The sequence below is a fragment of the Crinia signifera genome, chromosome 6 (genome assembly GCF_055691185.1).
Source record: "Crinia signifera chromosome 6, ASM5569118v1, whole genome shotgun sequence".
NCBI classification, from domain to species: Eukaryota; Metazoa; Chordata; class Amphibia; order Anura; family Myobatrachidae; genus Crinia; species Crinia signifera.
In genome coordinates this window covers 180,725,902-180,748,561 of record NC_139222.1, presented here as the reverse complement: position 1 = coordinate 180,748,561, position 22,660 = coordinate 180,725,902, and the positions used below count along the sequence as shown (strand labels likewise).

General features: G+C 43.5%; 1 protein-coding gene across 2 annotated transcripts in view; it reads right to left on the bottom strand.

Annotated features, from left to right (window-relative positions):
• The window catches only part of DNAH9 (dynein axonemal heavy chain 9), a 367,658-nt gene that overhangs the window by 45,209 nt on the left and 299,789 nt on the right, over positions 1-22,660 (bottom strand). For both annotated transcript variants that reach the window (XM_083148325.1, XM_083148326.1), the window contains 3 exons: positions 6,730-6,923; positions 3,448-3,596; positions 2,771-2,898 (listed from right to left, as the gene is read on the bottom strand). In XM_083148325.1, coding sequence (XP_083004451.1) covers positions 2,771-2,898; positions 3,448-3,596; positions 6,730-6,923 — 471 coding nt within the window. The remainder of the gene's footprint in view (positions 1-2,770; positions 2,899-3,447; positions 3,597-6,729; positions 6,924-22,660) is intronic.

Sequence of the window (22,660 nt, the reverse complement as noted above, 5' to 3'; positions counted from 1 at the left end):
GTGGTCCAGTGGGAGTATTGAATGAAGATATCTACGGGGATGGAGATGCTGCTTAGAAGCAAGACAGTGATCATACAGCCGAGCAGCGCACAGCCCTTTCTGCTTGGCTGTCATATCTCAATAAATTGTGTGCCCCTGGTGTCAATCCCCCTTGGCAATGAGCAATACCCTCCCCCTTGGCAATGAGCAATTCCCCCCCCCCCCCTCCACCTTGGCAACAAGCAATTTCACTCCCCTCTGGTAATGAGCAATTCCCCCTCCCCCTTGGCAATGAGCAATCCCCCCCCCCACAACCAGCAAATTCACTCCCCTTTTTGCAATGAGCATTTAACTCTCCCTAGGCTACGAATAATTCACTCCCTCTTGGCGACAAGCATGTATTCCCCTTAGCAATGAGCAATCCCCACTCCCCCTTTGCAATGAGCATTTAACAACTCCCTCTTGGCAACAAGCATGTATTCCCCCTTGGCATCGAGCATGAAGCCCCTGGCATGAAGCAAGAACCCCCTAGCAATGAGCATGTAGGTAAGTGGCACTTATGTGTCAAATATGTAATGGGCATTACGTTTTTTTATATAGTATGTAATGGGCATCATGATGTGTGGCACAATGTGTAATGGGCATCATGATGTGTGGTATTATGTGTAATTGGCATTACGGCGTGTGGCTTTATTTGTAATGGGTATTACGGAGTTTGCTAAAATGTGCTAATAGGCATTACGGTGTGTGGTCTAATGTGTAAAACAACGCCCCATTTTGTGATGACATGCCTCCTTTCCATGAAGCCACGCCCCTTTTCGCCAGGCAGCTTCACCACGCAAAGGTCCAAACTGCTCAATATTGGGATCTGGGACCACCCATTACCTTATTTCTAGATTGGCCTATAGTAGTAACGTAGAGTAACTATGAACGATCTTATAAATCATAAAATGGGGTATAATATTTTCAACATTGTAACTGTATATCATTCTTTTCTATTTGTGACCTCAATCAGAATAATAGAAATTAAATATTTCTTATGGCGTGTAAACCCTATATATTTCTTCATATAATAATTATAAATGTATTTATACAGCTCTCTTTCACCAACATGACTTCATTTGATTAAAAGTTCCAGTATGTCTGTAAGACGTTTCTTGTATATGTAACATATACATGTAAAATGTAAAATAGATTGTCATATACTTATGTTGAGGATGGTGGTCTTTGCCTGCATGTGGAATATGCTCCTGCCCTTTTGCAGTTAGGCTGCTCAAAGTTTTAAGCAATAAAAACCCCTCAGTTTCTCAAATTACAAACTGATTGTAACTCAGTGAAGCAACAATGTATGAAAATGAAGAGACTCCAGGATTAAATTAACTTGATTCCAACACAGCTGAAGTGGCATTTTAGCTAATGGGTGCTGACGGCAGTTGAATTGGGAAATGTATGCATTCCTTCTTTTACTAGGGGCCTGAAACAACCTCCCCCCCAAAAAATTCTATTTTAGCTTGAGACTACAGTGCATGCCTTATTGTATAATTTATATGTATAATGAATAAGAATTGGTGGGCTCTTGCGCTTCAAAAATAGATGCAGTTAGTTACCTGTGATAGTCACCCACTACCACAAACAAAGAAAATGCAAATAAAAATAATGGAACCAGCGCACCTAAATGGGAGTAGCTAAAATCACAATTCGTCCTTAATCTTTATAATGTCTTTAACTGTCTCATGTATTGACGTCAGGAGTCATCCTGGTCCAGAGATGGACCTCTCCAAGGCCTGGGTTAATCCCGCGTCAATGAGCAGTATTAATGAGTGCCTGGCTAAAACTAATTTACATTGGTAATGAACTATGAGTGTTTTCTAAGCTTATTTTTTTGGGAGAAAGTATATTTTATGTATTCAAACTAGGAATCAAAGTGTACATATACACTATATGGACAAAAGTACAGATGGAGCCACGCTTATTCAACCCACCAGTGCGCCAGAGCGTTCTGTCTAGTCGCACGGTTTGCTGAGGTGGGATGTGCAAGCATCTCACATGCACAGGTGTCCCATTGCCACGAAGGTTGCGCAGGCACACCATTTCCGGCGAACGGCCGGCTGGGTTGAATAAGCACGGCTCCATCTGTATGTGTACAACAGATAATCCAACATAGAATATGCTTGTTGCTTGTTGAAAATCTAATTTCAAAACCATGGGCACAAATATGGAGTTAGTCCCCTCTTTAATGCTTTAATAGACTCCACTGCAATGGGAAGGCTGTATACTAGATTTTGTAACACCAGTGCATGGATATTTAGGCTAGTGGAAAAGGGGTATAAGCTATATTCTGTCAATATATAGTAGTCACATGGCATTCACCCTAGTCCCTGACACTTTTTCTGTTGCATCCCCAAATATGTGACTAAAGACTTCACAAGAAGATAAGTGAGGAGAAACCTCAGAGTGTCCTGCCAGGAAAGGCAGACTGGCAAACACAAACCACGTCTATCTGATCTATGTACTGAAGGAATAATCTGTAACCTCTGGGATCAGGTTCAGCTGTCACACAGAAATGACACTTGGCCAATCACAAAAGGACATCTTAATTAATTCTGACATTCACCTGGCTACTCCTACTGGGACTGCATTTCCTATGTAGATGGAATAAGATTATCTTTTGTGTATTGGTCAGGTCAGAGATTAATGGAACTGGGAAATATTTCAATATGGAAGTCTTGAGTAAAGTAGAGCAGAGTGAAATGGATTTAGATGTAGATGTAAGAAGTACAGAGGTCATTACCTGCAGGATAACCCAGTGTCCTTCTCTTGCTGCCAGATCTAGAGCTTGCTCAGCCACAATCTCCTGCCCTTGCCCCAGAGACACATTATGGAGATTCTCATTGTCAAATGTGTAACCCAGTTTTCTCCCTGAGAAAAACAAAATTGGTTAAGGTCGGTATATTTTCATAGTAAGAATGGAATCAATTTGGCAGTTATCTTTCATTTATATGTATTTGGCCAATAGCCCAGTGTGTGACTTATTAGTGGCTACAATGGATGTCTAGACTGACAACTGTATTTGCAATGTATTGCATATACAATGATCTGTGTATCTGTCTGTTGAGAGACATAGACTGAAAGACCAGTAAAGGAACACCTGAGTATACTGATAGATGGGCAGGGAGGGGTATAAATAGCTGAAGAGAAGATTGAAAGGTAGCTAAACACACAGGCAGAAACAGATGAAGTGGACTTTATGGCATATTTTGTGGCATAATTAATGGACCTCTCATAGAATATCACAACACGCAGCAGACTAGGAATACTATGGTATTGATTTATCTAACTAGCCATCCATGGTGAACAATAGCAAATTAAGTGCTTCAATTAAATCTATCTGGAAACAGAAGGATAGACAAGTTACACAGTGATTGAATACATCAATAACAAGAGACATTAATACAGTTTATACAATACCTTGTTTCTCAACATCTTTCAGCGGATCCACACCAGGAGACAATATGAAGAACATTGGTGTAGCTGGCCCAGACTCCTCGTACGATGCTGCAAAGTCCAAGGACCTTCCCACAACATATTTACTGCCTAATTTTTCTTCCACAAAATCCCTAGAAGAAAATAAATTTTTACTGTAAAGTTAGGTCTGATTTTTTTAGCAATTCAAAAGGCTCATCATTCTTAATTGGATCCGAAAAGAATGTCATAGAACTTCCAGATCTTCTTAATTAGGGGAAGATGCAGAGGTGAGTTTCGCTAATTTTGGCTTGCTCTTCAGGGACAGGGTGGCATATGTCACCCATGCTATTGCTTGGAGCATCCGGTCAGAATGTTGACAACATATTTTTGTGGGGTTTTTATGGCAATGCTAATATTTGCAAAAACCTGTGGTGTCAATACTTTAAACGTCGACACATTGGACAAGTTGACAATTTACACATGTTGAAATTTGGAATATAGACAACCTTCTAGGCTTGCCAACCTAGAAGATTTTGTACCGTAATCCCGACCTGCTTTCCAGTAAAATGGAAAATAAGTGAAACCTTGTCTGGAATCAAGGAAGGAAAATGAAAGTTACTGTATAATTCTCTGCACTATGTGGGAATGAAAGGGTTGTATAGAGGGAGCAGTGCTGGGAGGATTAGAATTGGTTCATCTACAGCTGGGTATGGGGAGGCCTCTCTGGAGATGGACAAAGCCAATTAAGAGGATATTTTTACTGAGCTTCCCTATGTGCTTAATTACAACCTCCCAAGTAATCAGCTGCGTACTTGGAACAGCATCTTGTTTTAAGGCTGCCAGCTCCTCTGATCAGCTGCAGTCTTGCCTATCCATACATGTACGCTCTGCTGCAGACTTTATCCTGTGTGCCAGACTTCACATAAATGACCCTCCCTCGCTGGTAGCAGAACAGGATGAAAGATGTTTTATAATAAAGAAAATGTGGAAAATTAGCAATTACAATTAACACAATCTAAATTTCTTCTCTCTTGATAGTTGTACTGTTACTCCTCTATTAATGTTTTTCTTCCATGCTATACGTACGCCAGGAGGTATCACTACATGTTTCGATAGCTAGTGTACCTTTGCATGTACAAAGCCACTGATGTCAATTAATATTTCACCTGTTAATGAAGATACTTTAAATGTAGAATTTAAAGTATAGACTTACCATACCATCCCTTTAAAGTTTAAACTGGGATAATTATGGTCACACAGGTTCTGTGGCTGATTAAAACTAGGTAAAATGCAGGCTTGATGTCAGCCAGTCATAGAACCTGTGTAACTTATAATTGTCCTGATGTAAAGGTATAGGGTGAAATGTAATACGATGATAGAATCAGAAAGTGGGATATTTACTAAGAAAGCTTCAGTTTTTTTAAAGCGGCAATCATTTACAGTTACACTGCAAAACCAAGTGTAAATGATTGCCGCTTTTAAAAAAACCTGGAGATTTCTTAAAAAATCTCTCACTTTCTGATTCTCTCACCTTATTATATTCCACCCATAGGTATGGTAAGACTATTGGCATCAGCTTATAGTGATATAAAAGGGCTGTAAGGAAATGGCCGATGCAGGCTGGACCAATCTCCTCTTATTTTTAAATATGTTTATTTAGCAGGACGTAAATAACACATGTGGCTACATGCCATAGCACCTGAGATCCGGAGGTGCGGAACTGTTGTGCAAGGTTCCCTTAGTTTTGTTATTTAAAGCAGCAATCATTTACAAATGATAAGGCAATGATAATGATCATAAGGAAAAACGAGGGTGGTTGGCCAGGGCTGGCGCCACCACTAGGCAGCTCCAGGCATTTGCCCAGGGCGCTGGCCACTGGAGGGCGGTAATGAGCTGCCTGCAGGAGCAGCAGCAGCAAGAAGGGTCCCGACTCCTGCCGGCGCCGAGGAGAGCAGGAGGAAAGCACCGTTCTGGGAGCAGGTAAGTGAGGCTTGCCCCCGCCTCTGGAGCCTGCACTGAGCCCCCTGGAGCTGCGGCCATTGCCGCATCTCTAACCGCCCTCCGTCTGGAGGCAGATGCTGATATTGTAAATATACCTCTAAAGGGGTGTACACACGCTTCGATTTGGACAGGTTTTCGATTCGATTTTGCTTTTAGATGCAAAATCTAATTGAAATTTAACAGGTTTAAGATGCTTTCGATCCGCATTCGATTTGATGAGCACTTCCATTTTCTCTATATCGAAAAGAAAAAATAGACTGTGCAGGCAAGGAAATAACTAATTCGATCCATAAATCAAATTGAAATTCATATTGAATGCAAAAGGGCGGATCAAATTATGTCAAGTATCAAGCAACCTATATGCAAGAAAAATGGTATATAGTTAATTTGCCGAAATACCGACCGACAGAACCTCCACAACCAAATGCCAATGGATAAAACACTGACAATCAAAATACCGACATCAAAATATCGACAAATTGACTTGTTAATACTTTATCAGTAGGCTCAGAGGTAGAATATAAAAGTGTTCCAAACCCAGCGTGGCATCATGCCCTAAGTATGGCAAAGGCAGTGAGACACGAATACGATGTCCATTGCAAAATCACAACTTTGTCTGCATTTTAACATGTTCGGCATAAAGCTTATGTCAGTATATTGCATATCTGCATTTCAAACGTCAGTATTATGGGCCAAATGTAATAGTGTGTGAGAATCAGAAAGTGAGAGATTTTGGGAGAGTTTTCCCATTTAAAAAAAAAAAAAGCATCCATCAATTACAAATGATAGCGGCTTTAAAAAAAATGGCAAACTCTCCCAAAATCTCTCACTTTATGATTCTCACACCCTACTCCGTTTGGTCCTATGTACTGTTGGGATATTGACCATCAGTATTTACACCCTGTCGGTATAGCAGTGTTGGCCAAGTGATGGTCAGTTGTCGGTATATAATACTGAACCCGCAAAAACAAACATGGGGAGGGGCATTGGTATCTTATTTTAATACATAAGAGATGTAGCTTTTTGGTCTGATTTATGTCCTCCCTTCTTCATTAGTATGCAACATGAAAACTTTGCAGTGGGGTGTAATTGTGTGGTCATCTTCTGAGATAAACAAAACATTATCCTGGAAATCGCATCTTCTGAAGACCAAATGCTGAGCAGTACAGATATTTTGTGTTGAATTATCAGTTGCTGCAATTTACATTTAATGTTTGACTATTTAATAAGATGGAAAACCTGCCCACAGCAGCATGAAGCATGTCAACATTACGTGTCACTCACCTGACTGCATAAGTCATCCGATCGGGACGTATAGCCCTCATCATGCACAGCCTCTGCAGGGCCGTCTTACTCTTCCATTCCTGAGGGAACTTTTCCTTCTCTGGACACTCTGACTCCACAAACTTCTTCCAGCGCTTGGCTGATCCTTCAATGTCTCGATCTAAGTTCTTGAACTCATCCATGGCCGATAAAGCCTTCAGTGAAGAGGATAATTTGTTATAACAGGGCCACAACATGCTTATTCTGTGACCAACATTAAACGGTGTGTTAATAAACATTCACTTTTTCTTTGCTTGGCTTAAATCAATACTGCATTTGTATATACAACCCCTGTCTTTTTTAAATCCCGGAAGTGATTTTTATTCCATTTGCTGATGTTTTAAGACATCAGAGTGCACAGTGCACACCCTTAGCACATGATCCATCGCAAGGCAAAAATGCACCACGTTTGGGCACCTTAACTATGGAATCTTTTTGGACTTCAAATTCACAAACATTTTTTTATAGGTAAGGCTATGACAGTGGCAGGTGGGGAGTTTGGCTGAGGTACACCTGTCAATTAATGGTGAGTGAAGATAAATGGAATTGCATGGCTGTGATGCCATTTGCAGCCATGCACATGGGCAGGTTTTTACTCTGGCAGGGAGGCGGCTTAGTGATCGATGGGCTACGGAAAATAGCAGCCCAGCAATCAGGTCTGATTCGGGCCCTATCCTCAGTACTTTTTGCCAATCTGCCTGCATTAAATTGTCCACCATCATACCTCCTAACCCACCCAATTTCAGCAGAACTGTTTGGCTTTTCAGGCAATGTTCCACAAGAGGGCCACAGGGTCCCATGCGCAGTCGAAAGGTTGAGGTTCTTTCTTCCACCACAGCTGCTCTGCTATACTATGCTGAGGTGAAAGTGAAAGTGAATGGATGTAGGTGCGAAGTGCCCATTTAGTGCAGGGAGGAGGCTGGGGGCAGAGCCCAGCAGCTGATATGGGGAAGTTTAACCACATCTCCAAGCATCATACTTTGGAGACATTGCCATCGGGAACAAGGCTGCACCCCTTTTTTGTGCCCGCATATGCACCCTGCAGCAACAAAAACAGATTATAATGCAGAGGTTCCCAAAAGTGGTCCTCAAAGCACCCTCACAGTCCTTGTATTCATTACAGCCACAGGTGAATTAAATAGCTCAGTCAATTTGATTTAACCATCAGTGCTGAGCCATGGATATACTTAAAACCTGGACCATTAGGGTGTCTTGGAGACTTCCTTTGGGAACCAATGCTTTAATGTATGATTTCTCTTCTACCTCACCCTTTACTTGTAGGGAGAACTCATCATCAATCACTTCCCACAGCGGGACCAATTAAGAACTCTAGAACTTCCAATACTTAGCCTCTGAACTAGAGAAGACAACAAACAGACTATACTGCACTGACTTATAATAATAATTATATTTATATAGCACTTTTTCTCCAACAGAACTCAAGGAACTTTACAGAAATCAAAACAATTCTAAAGCAATAGAAAGGCCACACAGTCATAAAAAAGAAAACCTACAGGGTACATTAAGCATAATTCAAGGTTGGTGTAGGCATTTTGGGTAATAAATGCCATGGGTTGTATATTCTATCATCACAAAGTATCAGGTGCGGCAGCTATTTTGAGCAAACTGCATAGGATTACCCTGGGTGGAATAGATTAAGCCTAGAAGACACAAAATAGGCTGATTGCAGATTCCTAATGCTCAGCTCTAGCTCTGCTTCCAACAACTCCTACTTCTTATTTTAGCCAGAGCCTCGGCACTGAAGAGATTAATGACCGCCTTACTCATTATTTACAATGCATTAGTTCACATGTGCAGCTTCAAGAGAGGTTTTACAGTGATGCTTAACCACCTATGGGCCCGAAGCAAGCTCCATGAGATTCATAACATATTGAGATAAAATAGCTGTGAAGACTGTAGGTGTGAACAACAGTCATCAATTAGGGCCAAAGTCTTTGTCTAATGCATCCATGTATGACAGTCCACTGGACAACTTGACGTGAAATTTTACATATGTATGTATAAAAAGCCACTTAAGAAAACTTCCAGTCTTATACCTGTATTTACTCCCTTTAGCTAACAGAACAAGTAAAGAGGAGAAAACAGATGTAAAGATGTATCCTTGTACACTGTGGCCAAGCTCTGCAACAAGGGGGGGTCAAAGGGAACAGCCGTCCAGGGCCCTGACAATGTGAGGAGCCACAAAGCATGGCTGTGGTAGAGATGCATTGCAATTCATATCTGCTCAGCCGCTTGCCAATGGTTGTGCACAGATGAACCCTCTGGTAGCCAGAAAAATGTCCCCAACCAGTGCCTCTAGCACAATACAAATGACGTCAATGCAACACACAGGCAACATGCTTTCTGTTCCTGAAGGCTACAGTAGAAGCAGTCCTTCATCCACCTAAGAGGAGAAGCCAGCCTAAGCCAGCAGACACAGTGCTGCAGAATCCTAAAAGCCGCTTGCCTTGTGGATCCCAGAGGGTAGTAGTTGGCATCATTGTGAAGCAAGTGACAGGGGAAGCCAGGGTATCTGGACTATTTGTCAATAGCAAAAAGATAGACAACCATTTGGTCGACACCATTAGTTCGACAAGCAAAAAGGTCGACATGCCAAAAGCTCGACGCTGCCATTAGGTCGACACGGTCATTAGGTTGACAGTGTCTAGGTCGACAGTCAAAAGGTCGACATGGAGTTTTCCACTGTTTTTTGAGCCGACATGTGCCGACAGGCGGTATTTCATGCCCTACCATCCACTAGGGCAAGGTGTGAGAATAAAATAGTGTGCCGAGCGCAGCGAGGCACCGTGCCCGAAGCATTGCGAGCAAAGCAAACGATGCGAGGGGCTGCGGTTCACTTCAAACTGTGTCCATGTCAAATGTGTCGACATCTGGGTAAAAAAAACAGTGAAAAACCCCATGTCGACCTTTTGACTGTCGCCCTAGACACCGTCGACATAATGGCAGTCAACCTTTTTGGCATGTCGACCCTTTTGCTTGTGGAACTAATGGTGTCGACCTAATGGTTGTCTATCTTTTTGCTGTAGACAAATGGTCCCACTTCCCTGTGGAAGCACTGTCACAAACTAAATATGCCTAATTATTATTATTAAAAAACCTTACCTAATATTCTCTATGCAATATAATAAGAATACACTGCATAGTGGGTCATAATGCACTTTCTGCACTTTGAATAGAACTTGTCTACCAATGAAAGTAATGGTTTTTTTTATATTGTTGAATTGCTGACATATGGCCTAATGTAATAGCCTCCAAGTTCTGTGGCCATGCAGGATGCTGGCCGAACTCAAAGGTTTTTTAAAGGGGCAGCCACTTACAAGTTAAAAACATGCAATGTAAATAATTGTCCCTTTAAATAAAAAAAACTCTGAGGCTATTACATTTGGGCAATGATGTTTTTTTAGAATATGAGCAAGTTTTCAGTATAAATAAAAATCACTTATTGGTAGAGGAGTTCTATTCAAAGTGCAGACAGTGTTAGCCATGTGCCCAGAAGTAGTGCAGTGTTTTTTTTTTATTTTTTATTGACATGTAGTCGCTATTATGTCGACATGTGTAAATGTACAACATTATGTACATCAAATCAAGAATAACATAGTCGACATATAAGGTAACTTAGGCAATAGTATGACATAAAACATTTTCATTGTTTACGGAGACATCCTCCGCACAGAGATTTACAGATCAATAAGATATATAACATAACATAATATTTTTTCAAGACAAATAATCAGCAGTGATTATCATTCGAAGAGTCACAAAAGGTGAAGAAAAATGTCAATAGCAATGAGAAAATAATACTGAGGGGGGTAAATGAGGGAGACAACACGGGGGTAGATGGTGGGTGGAGAAAGGAGGGAGGGTTGAATGCGAAGGAAATTCAGCAGACCATGGGAGACTGGTAATATCAGGTTGGATGGGTTAACAATTGTCTATGTAAGAACCATTCGGTGGATTCAAAGACTGTGAAGATCTGGGTTTGTGTGGGTTGAGGCAATGCATCAATATAAATCCCCCACTTTTTGTAAAATTTGTGCACACCTGTTTCTGCTGAGATCATGGCAGATTTTCTATCGAAATACATTATTAGAAGAGTTTTGACCTGTACATCAGCTAATGTGGGAGATGAGGGGGCGATCCAGTGGGACAATATTTCCTTGTTTGCTATAGTGACTATAATAGTAAGGATCGGAGTCAAGGTCAATTTTTGGAAGTCTAAATTCCAGTTATCGAAGTTAGCACACAGGCACGTTACAGGATCTGGAGAGACACGTAAGGGGAGTTGGGAGGAGAGGTAGTTCATTAATTTGTTTCAAAAACACCAATTCTTCCTGCATTCCCAAAAGCTAGTGCAGTGTTTTTAATTACATTGCATACTAAATATTGGGTGTTTGGATGAGGGTCCACAAACAGGTCTGCGCTATTGTTTGAGCGGCCCGATAAAAGATTTTGGAATTCTGTGGGAGTTGCTGGGAGGCAAGGTTTTTTAGGTGCTTGTCGGGAAATAGAGAAAAATTTCAAGGATCAAAAAGCATCTACCCGATGTGAAACGCGTTGGTTGGGAACTCAGGAAGGTATCAAGAGAAACAGCCGCTGCCAAGGTCCACAAGCCGCCGCTCTGCCGTTATTACCAAGAACCTGACAGAAGCTCGGCGTGCAGAAGCGCAAGACCGGTGCCGCCCACTGCCGCCCACTGCCGCTTGGAGGATCTACAGAAACAGACTCCAGGTAGGAGTAGATAGGGTGAGATAGATTTTCTGGACTGATACCTTCCTCACTTATTCCTACAAAGGAATTGTAAGCTTGCCGCATTAATTGATTTATTTTATTTATTTATGTTATTTATATTTTATTTATTTTTTATTTTACTGTTATTTTTATTTTCATTTATTTTATTATTTATCTGCATTAGTTAATTTATCCTCTCTATTTCATCCTCTATTCTCTACTATCCCACTTATTCATTCTACACTTCATACTTTATCTCTGCCAACATTACCACCTCCCGCAGCAGAAATCTCCATTTTTGCTGCGCTTGTCAAATTTTCTCTATTTCCCAACAAGCGCCTGATAAACCTTGCCCCCAAGCAACCCCCACATACTAAATAATAATGTGTTTTTTAACATTAATTAAAACCCCTAATGTCACTTCTATTTACAGATAGTGCTATTACAGCCCACTGTGCTCAGCTGTAGTGCAGCATATGTATTCTTGGCCCTAACTGTGTGAAGTATGTAACATACTCCATTCCCATTTATTGGCGCATCCATAGGAGGGTTGTGTGGGTCTGGAATTGAGAGGGAGGGGGGAATACAGAGATATGAGTGTTCTGGGCCCCAAGATTTCTGTTGGCGGCCCTGGCTGTGGCAAACTATTCCCTTGGCACACCAGCATACCTCCCAACATTTTCCCTTTTGAAAATAGGACGCTGGTGTGGTGGATTCATGCATGCCCGTAAAAGGGGCATGGTCTATGTCAAAGGGAGCATGGCCTCACGGGAATGCCACGGTCGTAGGTCACGTCCCTTTTTCTATCACTACGGGGGCATGTCCAGCGCTGTGTAAGCTGCTGGGCATCCCTTTAGCCTCTCTGCCTATCTGATTAAACATCTATTTACTGCAGGCAGCGGCAGGCAAGGGGGACTCTCAGCTGCCCCCCACCGCGGGACACTGCCAGAACCAGGTGGGACCACCCCCCCAAAAAGGGGGGACAGTTGACAAGTATACACATGAGGCCCTAGGCAACACAGTAGAACTGAAAGTACTTTTCACTGAAAATGTGTGCATACCTCCCAACTGTCCCGCTTATCGTGGGAACTTCCCATATTTTTGGGACATTCCCGCGTCCCTCCAGCAGCCGACAGTGTCCCACGGCGGAGGACAGTTGGGAGTCCTTCCCCCTCCCTGTCACCCTGAATAGATAGTGTGTGCATCTATTCCTGCAACCGGAGGGGCTGGGGGCATAGCCAGCAGCTCACGGAGCTGCTGGGCATGCCCCCACAGCGGTGAAAATGGGGACGTGGTCTCGCAAGAGCTGTGCATATAGGCCACACCCACTTTTGTTAGGCCCCTCCTTCGGAGGGATTAACGTTGGGAGGTATGTGTGTCTTATTGACACAAGTGAACCAACTCACAGTGACAAAAGCATACCTCCCAACTGTCACGATTACAGCGGGACAGTCCCGATTTTCGGGTCCTGTCCCGCTGTCCCACCCGCGGCAGGCATTGTCCCGCTGCGGGGGGTGGCAGTTGGGAGACCCCCAAACTAATAGAATAGACGCTGTCCGCACGCGCACAGCATCTATTCTCGTATGAAAATGAGGCTGTGGCTAATTAGCATAAGCCGCACCCTCATTTGCATACGCCCGCCCCCTTTTCGGGCGCGGGAAGTATGCAAAAGTACTCTGCTAGACTGCACTAATTAATCTGATGTGTGACATTTGTACATCTGCAAATTAATCTGAATCTGTATACAAAGCTATATAATGCACAGGATGCCAAATTCCAGTGTTGCACAATACAGACACTATTAAAAAGAGAAAAAGTCTATTGGTCTGCCGTATGTTTCCACTGGCAAAAAATAAAAATACATGGTAAATAAGCTGTACAAATGCTAGTCCTGTTCTCTCTGCTTCCCTATAGACCACAGTCCTTTAGTCAGTGATAAAAAGGCTGCTTCTGGCTGCAAGCTGATAGATGCTTTGAAGTGATTCTGTTTAATGCAGGCTGCGCACAGGAGAGTTGTGCAAATTCTCGTGCTAGGAGATAACACAGGAGCAACTGATGTCAACATGAGACAATTCCACTGTCCACAGGAGATAAATAGAAGTCGAGATGTCTTATCTGCTTTATTACACCCAGAATAAAACATATAGACAGATTCAAGCTTTAACTTGCGCGGTCTTTGGTTTTGATGGAAAAATAGGATTTCAGTATATAACCATTAACATCCAGAAAATATTTATGGTGTTATATGAAGATAGAGAGCACCAGGGTTGAATACAGACCTGCAGCTATGGCCAGTGGCATAACTACTGTAAGGCAGCCCCAGCTGCTGCTTGGGGGAGCAAGCAGCAGCGGGGTCTGTATGGGCGCACTGACATGATGCTGCCTGCCGCTGCCCACTGGCTGAGCATCGGAGGTGAGTCTGCCACAGCGCGGGTGCAGCCATGGCCATGGTTAAAACATACTATTGCCAGAGATGACAAAGATAAACAACATTTGTATGAGTAGTTACGGTATCCATATTATTACTAAAATCATTATTAGATTTACAAAACAAGTGTTGCAGATCCTCCTAATCCCAGCCACTGAAATAGTTACATACATAGTTACATAGTAGGTAAGGCTGAAAAAAGACTTGCGTCCATCTAGTTCAACCTGGAAATGTCTGCCTTAATATGTCAGGGAACCACCGAAAACATTTGGCCAGCTAAATCAGATCTGGATTTGTCACAGAACATTAGCTCAGCATGCCTGTGCAGTTATCTGCTTACTGCCCTACTGCCCATTGTGAGCCTGTAGTTTGGCCCAATCAACTGACTGTGTTCTTGTATTCGGAAGCAGCAGATGTTCAGGTAAGTAGAGAATCTAAAACTCTACAAACAAACATACATTCTGAATTATTTACAATGGTTTTAACAAGTGTTTAGCTGCGAGTAGTGAAAAATATTACTGACATCCTGGCATGAAAAGTTTGCACAGTGGAAAAGTATTGTACATTGAGATAAATTAGCAGGATCATCAATTAATGAGTTGTTAAAAGTAGAAGAATATTGCTGCGCTCAAGTTTAAGCAGCTTGAAGACGTAGTGGTCAGATTTAATATAGATGAATCGTGCTTGGAATATGAGTATGCCAGTAAATTGTTTAAGTATTTGTAATGTGCATGCCAAAAATAAAAATAAATAAAATAAGGGAAATAAAAATAAAAGAGTTAAGATTCACAATTTTATATTTACGACTCCTTTGTGGAGTAAGTAGGATTTTCTCCAGTGGGGGCCGAGTTTGAGGCGCACTTTGTAGCTGGTTTGATGGAGGTTGCCGTTAGGTTGTTGCTGCAGGCTTCAGGAGGGTGGGGGTCATTGACTATCTGTCCCTAACCTTACCTCTCCTCCGATCGCCGTAGATGGTGCAGCGGCGTCTTCTCTGTCTTCACACGCTGCTTTCTCCGTGACCAGAAGTCGCAGTCCGTGCTTCCGGTAATAGTGGTGTGTGGCTCTAGCGTGTTCCCCTTCCCCTACTGATCTCAGCAGCCTAACACACCTACAGCTGAGTGATACTCCCTGTGAGAATTTCCACTGATGCCAGTGCATAGAGTTGCTTCCCTGAAGTTACATGCTGTTCCTTGTTTTCCATATGCAAGAATAGGTACTTGTTTCCTAAAACGGCCACAATCGGGGGTAATCGTGTACCTTAACTTAAGGTACACGATTACCCCCGATGGACCCGATTTCCTTTGAAATCAGGTCCATTTTGCCGGCAAAGGCAAAATCGGGTCCATCGCGTCGGTCGGGTGCATTAACATGGCACGCGACGCTACCGACGCGATGGACCCAATTTTGCTATAGGGTTCAATGTTAAAATATTTTTAACATTGCAATCCGGGAAAAAATGGGAAATGGCCCAATATGGGCCATTTCTCATTGTATATGCCCCCCCCCCCCCATTGTGAACGTCACCCCACGATTGATGGTAACCCGAAGCGTGGCGAGCGTAGCAAGCCCGCAAGGGGCGGCGGTACGCGGCCTCTGACCTTTTCATACCGCTACTATCCACGTTGGCGATCCGAAGCGTGGCGAGCACAGCGAGCCCCGCGAGGGGACGCGTATACCTGTGAAGTTATACGCGTCCCCTCGCGGGGCTCGCCACGCTTCGGGCTCGGTGGCTCGCTGCGCTCGCCACACTTTATATTCTTAACTCCACACCGACGTGGATAGTAGGGGTATTAAAAGGTCGGAGGACGCGTACCGCCGCACCTCGCTGCTCTCGCCACGCTTCGGGTTGGCGTCAATCGTGGGGTGCCGTTGAGGGGGTTAAAATTGGGGTCTGGGGAGAATTTTACATTGAATCCAATGTAAAATAGGGTCCCAGGGACCCTATTCACATTTCAATCAATGTAAAAATCGGGACCATCGCGGCGGTCGCATCGCATGCAATTTGGTCGCATGCAATGCGATCGACGCGATGCGACCGACCCGATCAAAATCGGTGTGGCCGTTCTAGGAAACAAGTACCCAAGAATATTTCTGGTGAAAAAGGGGAACACGCTAGTGCCGCACACCACTATTACCGTAAGCATGGACTGCGACTTCTGGTCACGGAGGAAGCAGCGTGTGAAGACGGAGAAGACGCCGCTGTACCATCTACGGCGATCAGAGGAGAGGTAAGGTTAGGGACAGATAGTCAATGACCCCCACCCTCCTGAAGCCTGCAGCAACAACCTAACGGCAACTTCCATCAAACCGGCTACAAAGTGCGCCTCAAACGTGGAGAAAATCCTACTTACTCCACAAAGGAGTAGTAAACATAAAATTGTGAATCTTCACTCGTTTATTTTTATTTTAATGACCCTTATTTTATTTATTTTTATTTTTGGCATGCACATTACAAATACTTAAACAATTTACTAGTATACTCATATTCCAAGCGCTTGATTTTTCTATATATAACGAGTTGTGTACGGTCAAGAGAATTGTCATCATTTTAAATAAAAGGTGTGCTATAATAGATCTACAGTGCATAAAATAGATAGTCAACAGATTAACCCCACATGGACGACATGCAATAGGTTGACAGTAAAAAAGGTCATGTCTAAGGTCAACAAGATTAAAAGGTCAACATAAAAAAATGTCCACATTTTCTCCATTTCATAGTGTGTGACCACAATTAGTAACACTTCAGCCAAGGTTATGATTCCCAGTCGTAGTCCGTGTAGATGGTAAATGAAGGAAAAGATAACTATTTTTTTTACATTTGTGTGTCAACAATTGTCATGCTGATCTTTTGAGCATGTTGACCTTTTTTACCTGTTACTCTTAGACAAAGTCAACCTTTTACCTGTAGACCTTTTGACCATGTTGACCTATTGCATCTTGACCATATGGAGTCCACCTATTGACTGTCTAATTAGACACTGTGGGTGACATTTAAAAGGATGCGATTTTTAGGTTCAGACAGTGGCATATCTATGGTGTGGCAGACCCCGCGGTGGCTTGGGGGAGCCAGCACCGGCGGGGTCTGTGGGGCGCATGCTAAAAGAGAGAGAGATAGAGAGCTGGGTGGCGCGTATTAGCACTTCTATTGCTATACACACAATGCCTATCATGAGAGCAGGCAGCAGCCGGACTCTGCCCGCAGCCAGACTCAACTCCCTCACACACCTCTGGCTCCCTCCACTCTTAAGCAAAATAGTTATGCCACTGGGTTTAGATTTAAGGTTCTGAAAGCGCACCATATCACATGTTTTGAAATTGTGAAAGAAATCCTCGAATTAATGGAATGCGAATTGTGGCACGAAAAATGCGATGTGATAATAGATAAAAGATAAAGGGTGAGATTTAATAGGATGAGATTTTCAGAAAGTGAGAGATTCAGTTTGATTTTAAAGTGTAAATGATTGCCGCTTTAAAAAAAATGGAGATTTCTCACCAAATCTCTCACTTTCTGAAAATCTCATCCTATTAAACCTCACCCAAAGTGCGATTTTCAGTCATGAAAATGTGTGAATTAATGCACATGTGTGATTTGTTAGACATGTTAATGTGCGGTTTTTGAATAAAAAATGTGTAAAAAATCTGGTGTGGGTCCTGAGCATAACCAGCCCCAGGCTTTAAAGAACAGGTCCTGGTTTTAGAAATTCAGGGGACAAAAAACATAGGGGAGCCCCAGGATTTATAAAACCAGCACCAGCCTTAAGGGCCGGTACTGGTTCCCAAAATACGGGGGACAAAATGAGTAGGGGCCCCCATATTTTGGCGACCAGCACGGGGCCCAAACAGCCAACAGGGTAATGCCACAGCCGGGGGACACTTTTTATGCAAGTTCCCCCAGCCAAAGCATTCATCCCTGTGGCTGATCAGCCCGACCAGGGACCCTGGAGGAGTGGGGACCCCCCAATAAAGGGGTCCTCCCCTCCAGAGTTACCCCTACCCAAGCTGAAGCCCGGGGCTGTCTCTGGTGCCCCTGGGGTGGTGGGCACCGGGCTGATAATTGGTTATAATAGATTAAACTATTATGTAATGTTGTGGAACTACAAGTCCCAGTATGCCTGCACCGCATGCAGGGACTTGGGAAAGTCCCAGCGTGCAGGACATTAAAGGGCCTGCTGGGCAGTGGCGTAACTATAGCACCGCAGCCCCCGCGGTCGCGGGGGGGCGCTGTGCATGTGGGGGCGCCGGGGGGCTGCGTTGCTATAGTTAGCACCCTCCCGTCCGCCCATCCACCGCTTGCCGCCCGCCCATCGCCCGCCAATCCGCCGCCCGCAGCCTTACCTGTCTTCAGTTCTTCTGCTAGTGAGACGGACCACAATAAAATGTCCGCCCCATATAGCAGACTGTTCTCTAAAACTGTCTGCTGTATGGGGGCGGACATTTTGTGTTGGTCCGTCTCCATAGCAGAAGAATGAAGCCAGCAAGGGAGCCGGGACCAGCGGCAGCAAGACAGGTAAGGCTGTGGGTAGGGGATGGGGGAGGGGGGTGCTGCGGAGGGGAGGGAGGGGGGGTGCTGCGGAGGGGGGGGGAGGGGGGCGCCCCCCCATTAATGGCGGGGGGGCGCCCAATTCATAGTTACGCCCCTGCTGCTGGGTCTTGTAGTTCCACAACATGACAAATATTGAAATAAACCACACACACACACGAACAATATAACTTTATTACACACTACTAGGGTTACCACCTCATTCCTTTAATTCCGGACACATATTAATTGCACAGGTTCTGTGGCTGGCTGACTACAAGCCTCCATTTCAGTTTTACAGAACCTGTGTATTTAATATGTGTCCGGAATTAAAGGGATGAGGTGGTAACCCTACACACTTCATTCCTTCACATATACATTAATTATGGATTCCCTCAAAGGCCTGTCCTCTCCTCCAATTAGAATCCAAACGAGTACCTGTTGAAGAAAATTATACTCACCACACGCCTCCCAGATCATTCACTTGCATGCGGCCCTGCCACCCAGGAAGGTCCTGGGCAGTTCAAAGGGGATCGGATTGGCCGTACACTGCTGTGACTTCTAGCAGTAGTCAGGGCCGGATTAGAATGGAGGCACAAGGGTTCAGTGCCCCTGGGACAGAGGCAGCACTCTGACTGTAAGGTCTCCTACAGAGTAAGGGGCAGAGGGACAAACACAGGCTTTTCATGTGGTATGTATGTATGTATGTATATATATATATATATATATACACAGGTCGGTGGGGGCGGTGGCACTCAGACAATAATTACACACGGAAAACCAGCAACTTGCAAGTTGCTGGTTTTCCGTGTAATTATTGTCTGAGTGCCGCCGCCACCACCGACCTGTATATGCAAGGACCGGGATACCGCTCCTTTATTGGAAGGCAACAGCTGTTTTAAAACCTCTCAAAACCAAGCCTGTTGGAGTGCCTCCTCAGGAATTTCTATATATATATATATATATATATATATATATATATATATATATATATATATATCCCCTGAAGTTACCCATTGACCAAGTTTATACTGCCTTCACTCTGTGTTTTGACAGTGTAATATTCCCCCATGCAGTTTGCGGCCAGTAATGACAAGTGCAAGGGGGCCCCCCTGTCTAAAGTGCCCCGGGCCCCCCGAAGGCTTAATCTGGCACTGGCAGTAGTGTACGGCCACCTAGATTAAGTGTAATGTATGGCCCTTTGAATGTGCAGAGGATTGCCTATGCTGCACCTCAACACTATCTAGTAACCATTAACTACATTGCAATGTACAGTACTAATCTTCAGTCCTGTAGAATATCTCTTTTTCTGCTCAGAAAGAAGCAGCTTCCCAGCCCGCACAATGTACACAGATCAGACACAGAGAATGGATGGTTTTTATCAGTATCTACTGCCAAAGGCAATTCTACAGACACATCTGAAATGAACACTGCAGATGTGAGCCGAGCCTGGCTGTGCTTCATGCACAATAACTCTTAGAGGACATACAAGAGGTCAGAGGGGGCATTGCTCGGATATGGATACTTACTCAACCTACAGTACTTTTTGTTTTGGGAAGTTTGCTGGAACAGTCATGCGAGGACATAGCACTGCGGTAGTTATTCCCTTTTGTCTGATGCTAATTCAACCATTTAAAGTAGCATGCCGAGAGAACTCCTAAAGAAATTTACATTTTATTTCCACTGTCTCATTTTTAGAAATTGGCAAATAAACTTGTGGAATAGCTTATATCTGCATTCACCTAAGTACAGTCATACTGTTTAGTCCTCCAGCATATAATGAAATTCCATCCATACAAAGTAGTGCCACCCACTGGCTAATATGACAAATCGTTAGCTTGATGGGCCTAACAGGACATTTACCCTATTTACATTAAAAGTCGAGTTTTTATACTCTATTTCTCTATCAATATTCAATGAAAAGAGACAAGAAAACAACTTCATAAAACTTATTTTAAAACATTAGATTGTATATTAACATCATTAATCATATCTGAGATCTTCTCTATATCCACAATATGTATGTTGCGCCCCAACCATTTTCACTATGGACAAAAGGGTGAGTTGTCCAGGACACATCAGCACCTGCTGATTAAATCTACTGCTGAAACTAAATCAGCAATATTTAGTCATAAAATGTATCAATACTCAGCCCAAGCTTAAAGGCCAGTCCTTTGGTTAGACACCTGTACCAATTATTTTAGCACTATGGGCCTTATTCTGGTTCACTCCAGGCAAATTCCTTCTTATATGGACAAAACCATGTGCACTGCAGGTGGGGCAGATGTTACATGTGCAACATGTGTAGAGAGAATTCGATTTGGGTGAGTTATTTTGTTTCTGTGCAGGGTAAATACTGATTGCTTTATTTTTAGACTGCAATTTAGACCTCACTTTGAAGTAAAACCCCACCCAAATCTAACTCTCTCTGCATAAGTAACATCTACCCCACCTGCAGTGCGCATGGGTTTTTTTTCCATTGAAGAAGGAATTTGTCAGAAGGAGTGAACCAAAATAAGGCCCTATGTACTTTGTTTGTGAGCATCAGCAGTGCTACCATCTTTGTGTGCAAATTCAGGTGCATGGTATTACTAAATGAGATTTCTGTATTACATTAATTGATGGCAAATAAGAAAACAGAGCATACAATATGGCAATGGGTGGCAACTGCATTTTGTTTCATCAAGGTGGCAAAATAAATATGAATAAATAGAATTACAAAATAAAATGTGAGATTGATAGCTCTATACAGGGTACGAAAACGCCCTGATCATCTATAGCCAGTGCTACAGAAACATGTATATTCAAGCATAAATCCAATTCATAAATGTTTAATTATTTACCAATTTATTGAAGATACTTCTGCATATAAATTAGTGTTTAATGAAATGGCATAAACTTTTCATACAGTTTCCACTTTCCATAAACTTTCACACCTACAGTACTAGTATACAGAGACAGAACTTGTGTCTGGCTGGGACGTGTCTGCTCCTTATACTACACTTTAAAAAAGATTCTCTTGAACACTACAACATGGGAACTGTAAAGTATGTAAAAAGTGTCAGAGTCATAGGGGTAAATGTATTAAAATGGGAGTCCTACTGAAGATAGGAGGTTTCTCATAGCAACCAATTAGATTATATTTATTATTGTCTAGAAGCAGGGGCGGATTTAGGGATGATGGCGCCCCTAGGCACAACAATAATGTTTACTAAGTAGGACAGTTTATAGGGGCAGTATCTGCATGTCCTATCCATTTACACTCTATTTAAGATGGAATATAGTACAGTACAGTGGATATTTTGCAGTTACAGATGGGTCTTGTCCCATCTTGGCAGGGGATGGCGCTGGCGTCGCCAGCCGCCATCCCCCGCCAGCGCCATGGCGATGGTGAGAAGGGGACGCGCGCACACGAGAGGCGCGCGCGTCCCCTTCCGACGGCGCTTCCATCCGTTCTCCCGGGTCCCCGCCGGCTTGCCGGCGGTAACCCGGGGTCCCCGCCGCCTGCCCGCATCCCCCCCTAACCCCCCCCCCAACCCTGTCCGTCTCCCTGAGGCGGAGACGAACAGGGTTTCCGTCGCGCTGGCGACGGAGACTGAGACGCGCGTGCGCGTGAGACGCACGCGCGTCTCAGTGCATTCGCTGGCGTGGCTGCTGGCGGGTCGCCAGCGCAGACGCCATGGCGACCCGCCAGCAAGGATGGGACAAGACCCATCTGTATTGGTACATTTTGGGCTGACAGTACTATCACAGGCATCCAAGTGCCGCCCCCAAACATGTGCCGCCCCTAGGCCGGTGCCTCACGTGCCTAATGGGAAATTCGGCTCTGTCTAGAAGATGCTAAAGAAATTAGAAGCATAATCTGATTGGTTAATATGTGCAACATCCCTTATTCACTAAAATTCACATCTTAGTAAATTTAACCCATAGATACCGAATCCTCCTACTTAAAAGTATGGATTTTCAGCTACTTTTCTGAAAGTTGAGTGTTGGTCTCATTCATTAAACAAGTAATGCAGTGGTTTTAATTAAATCTCCTGGTTACTTGTCCTCCGTGAAGTGGAACATGGTCGCCTATACACTCCTTATTTCCTAATTCATCAAACTAATACTTATGTTTGCAAATCTGATTGAAGGAATGTATGCTAGTTTCAGATGGCATCCGATCTCGATGCCTTGCTACTCCCTATGTCATG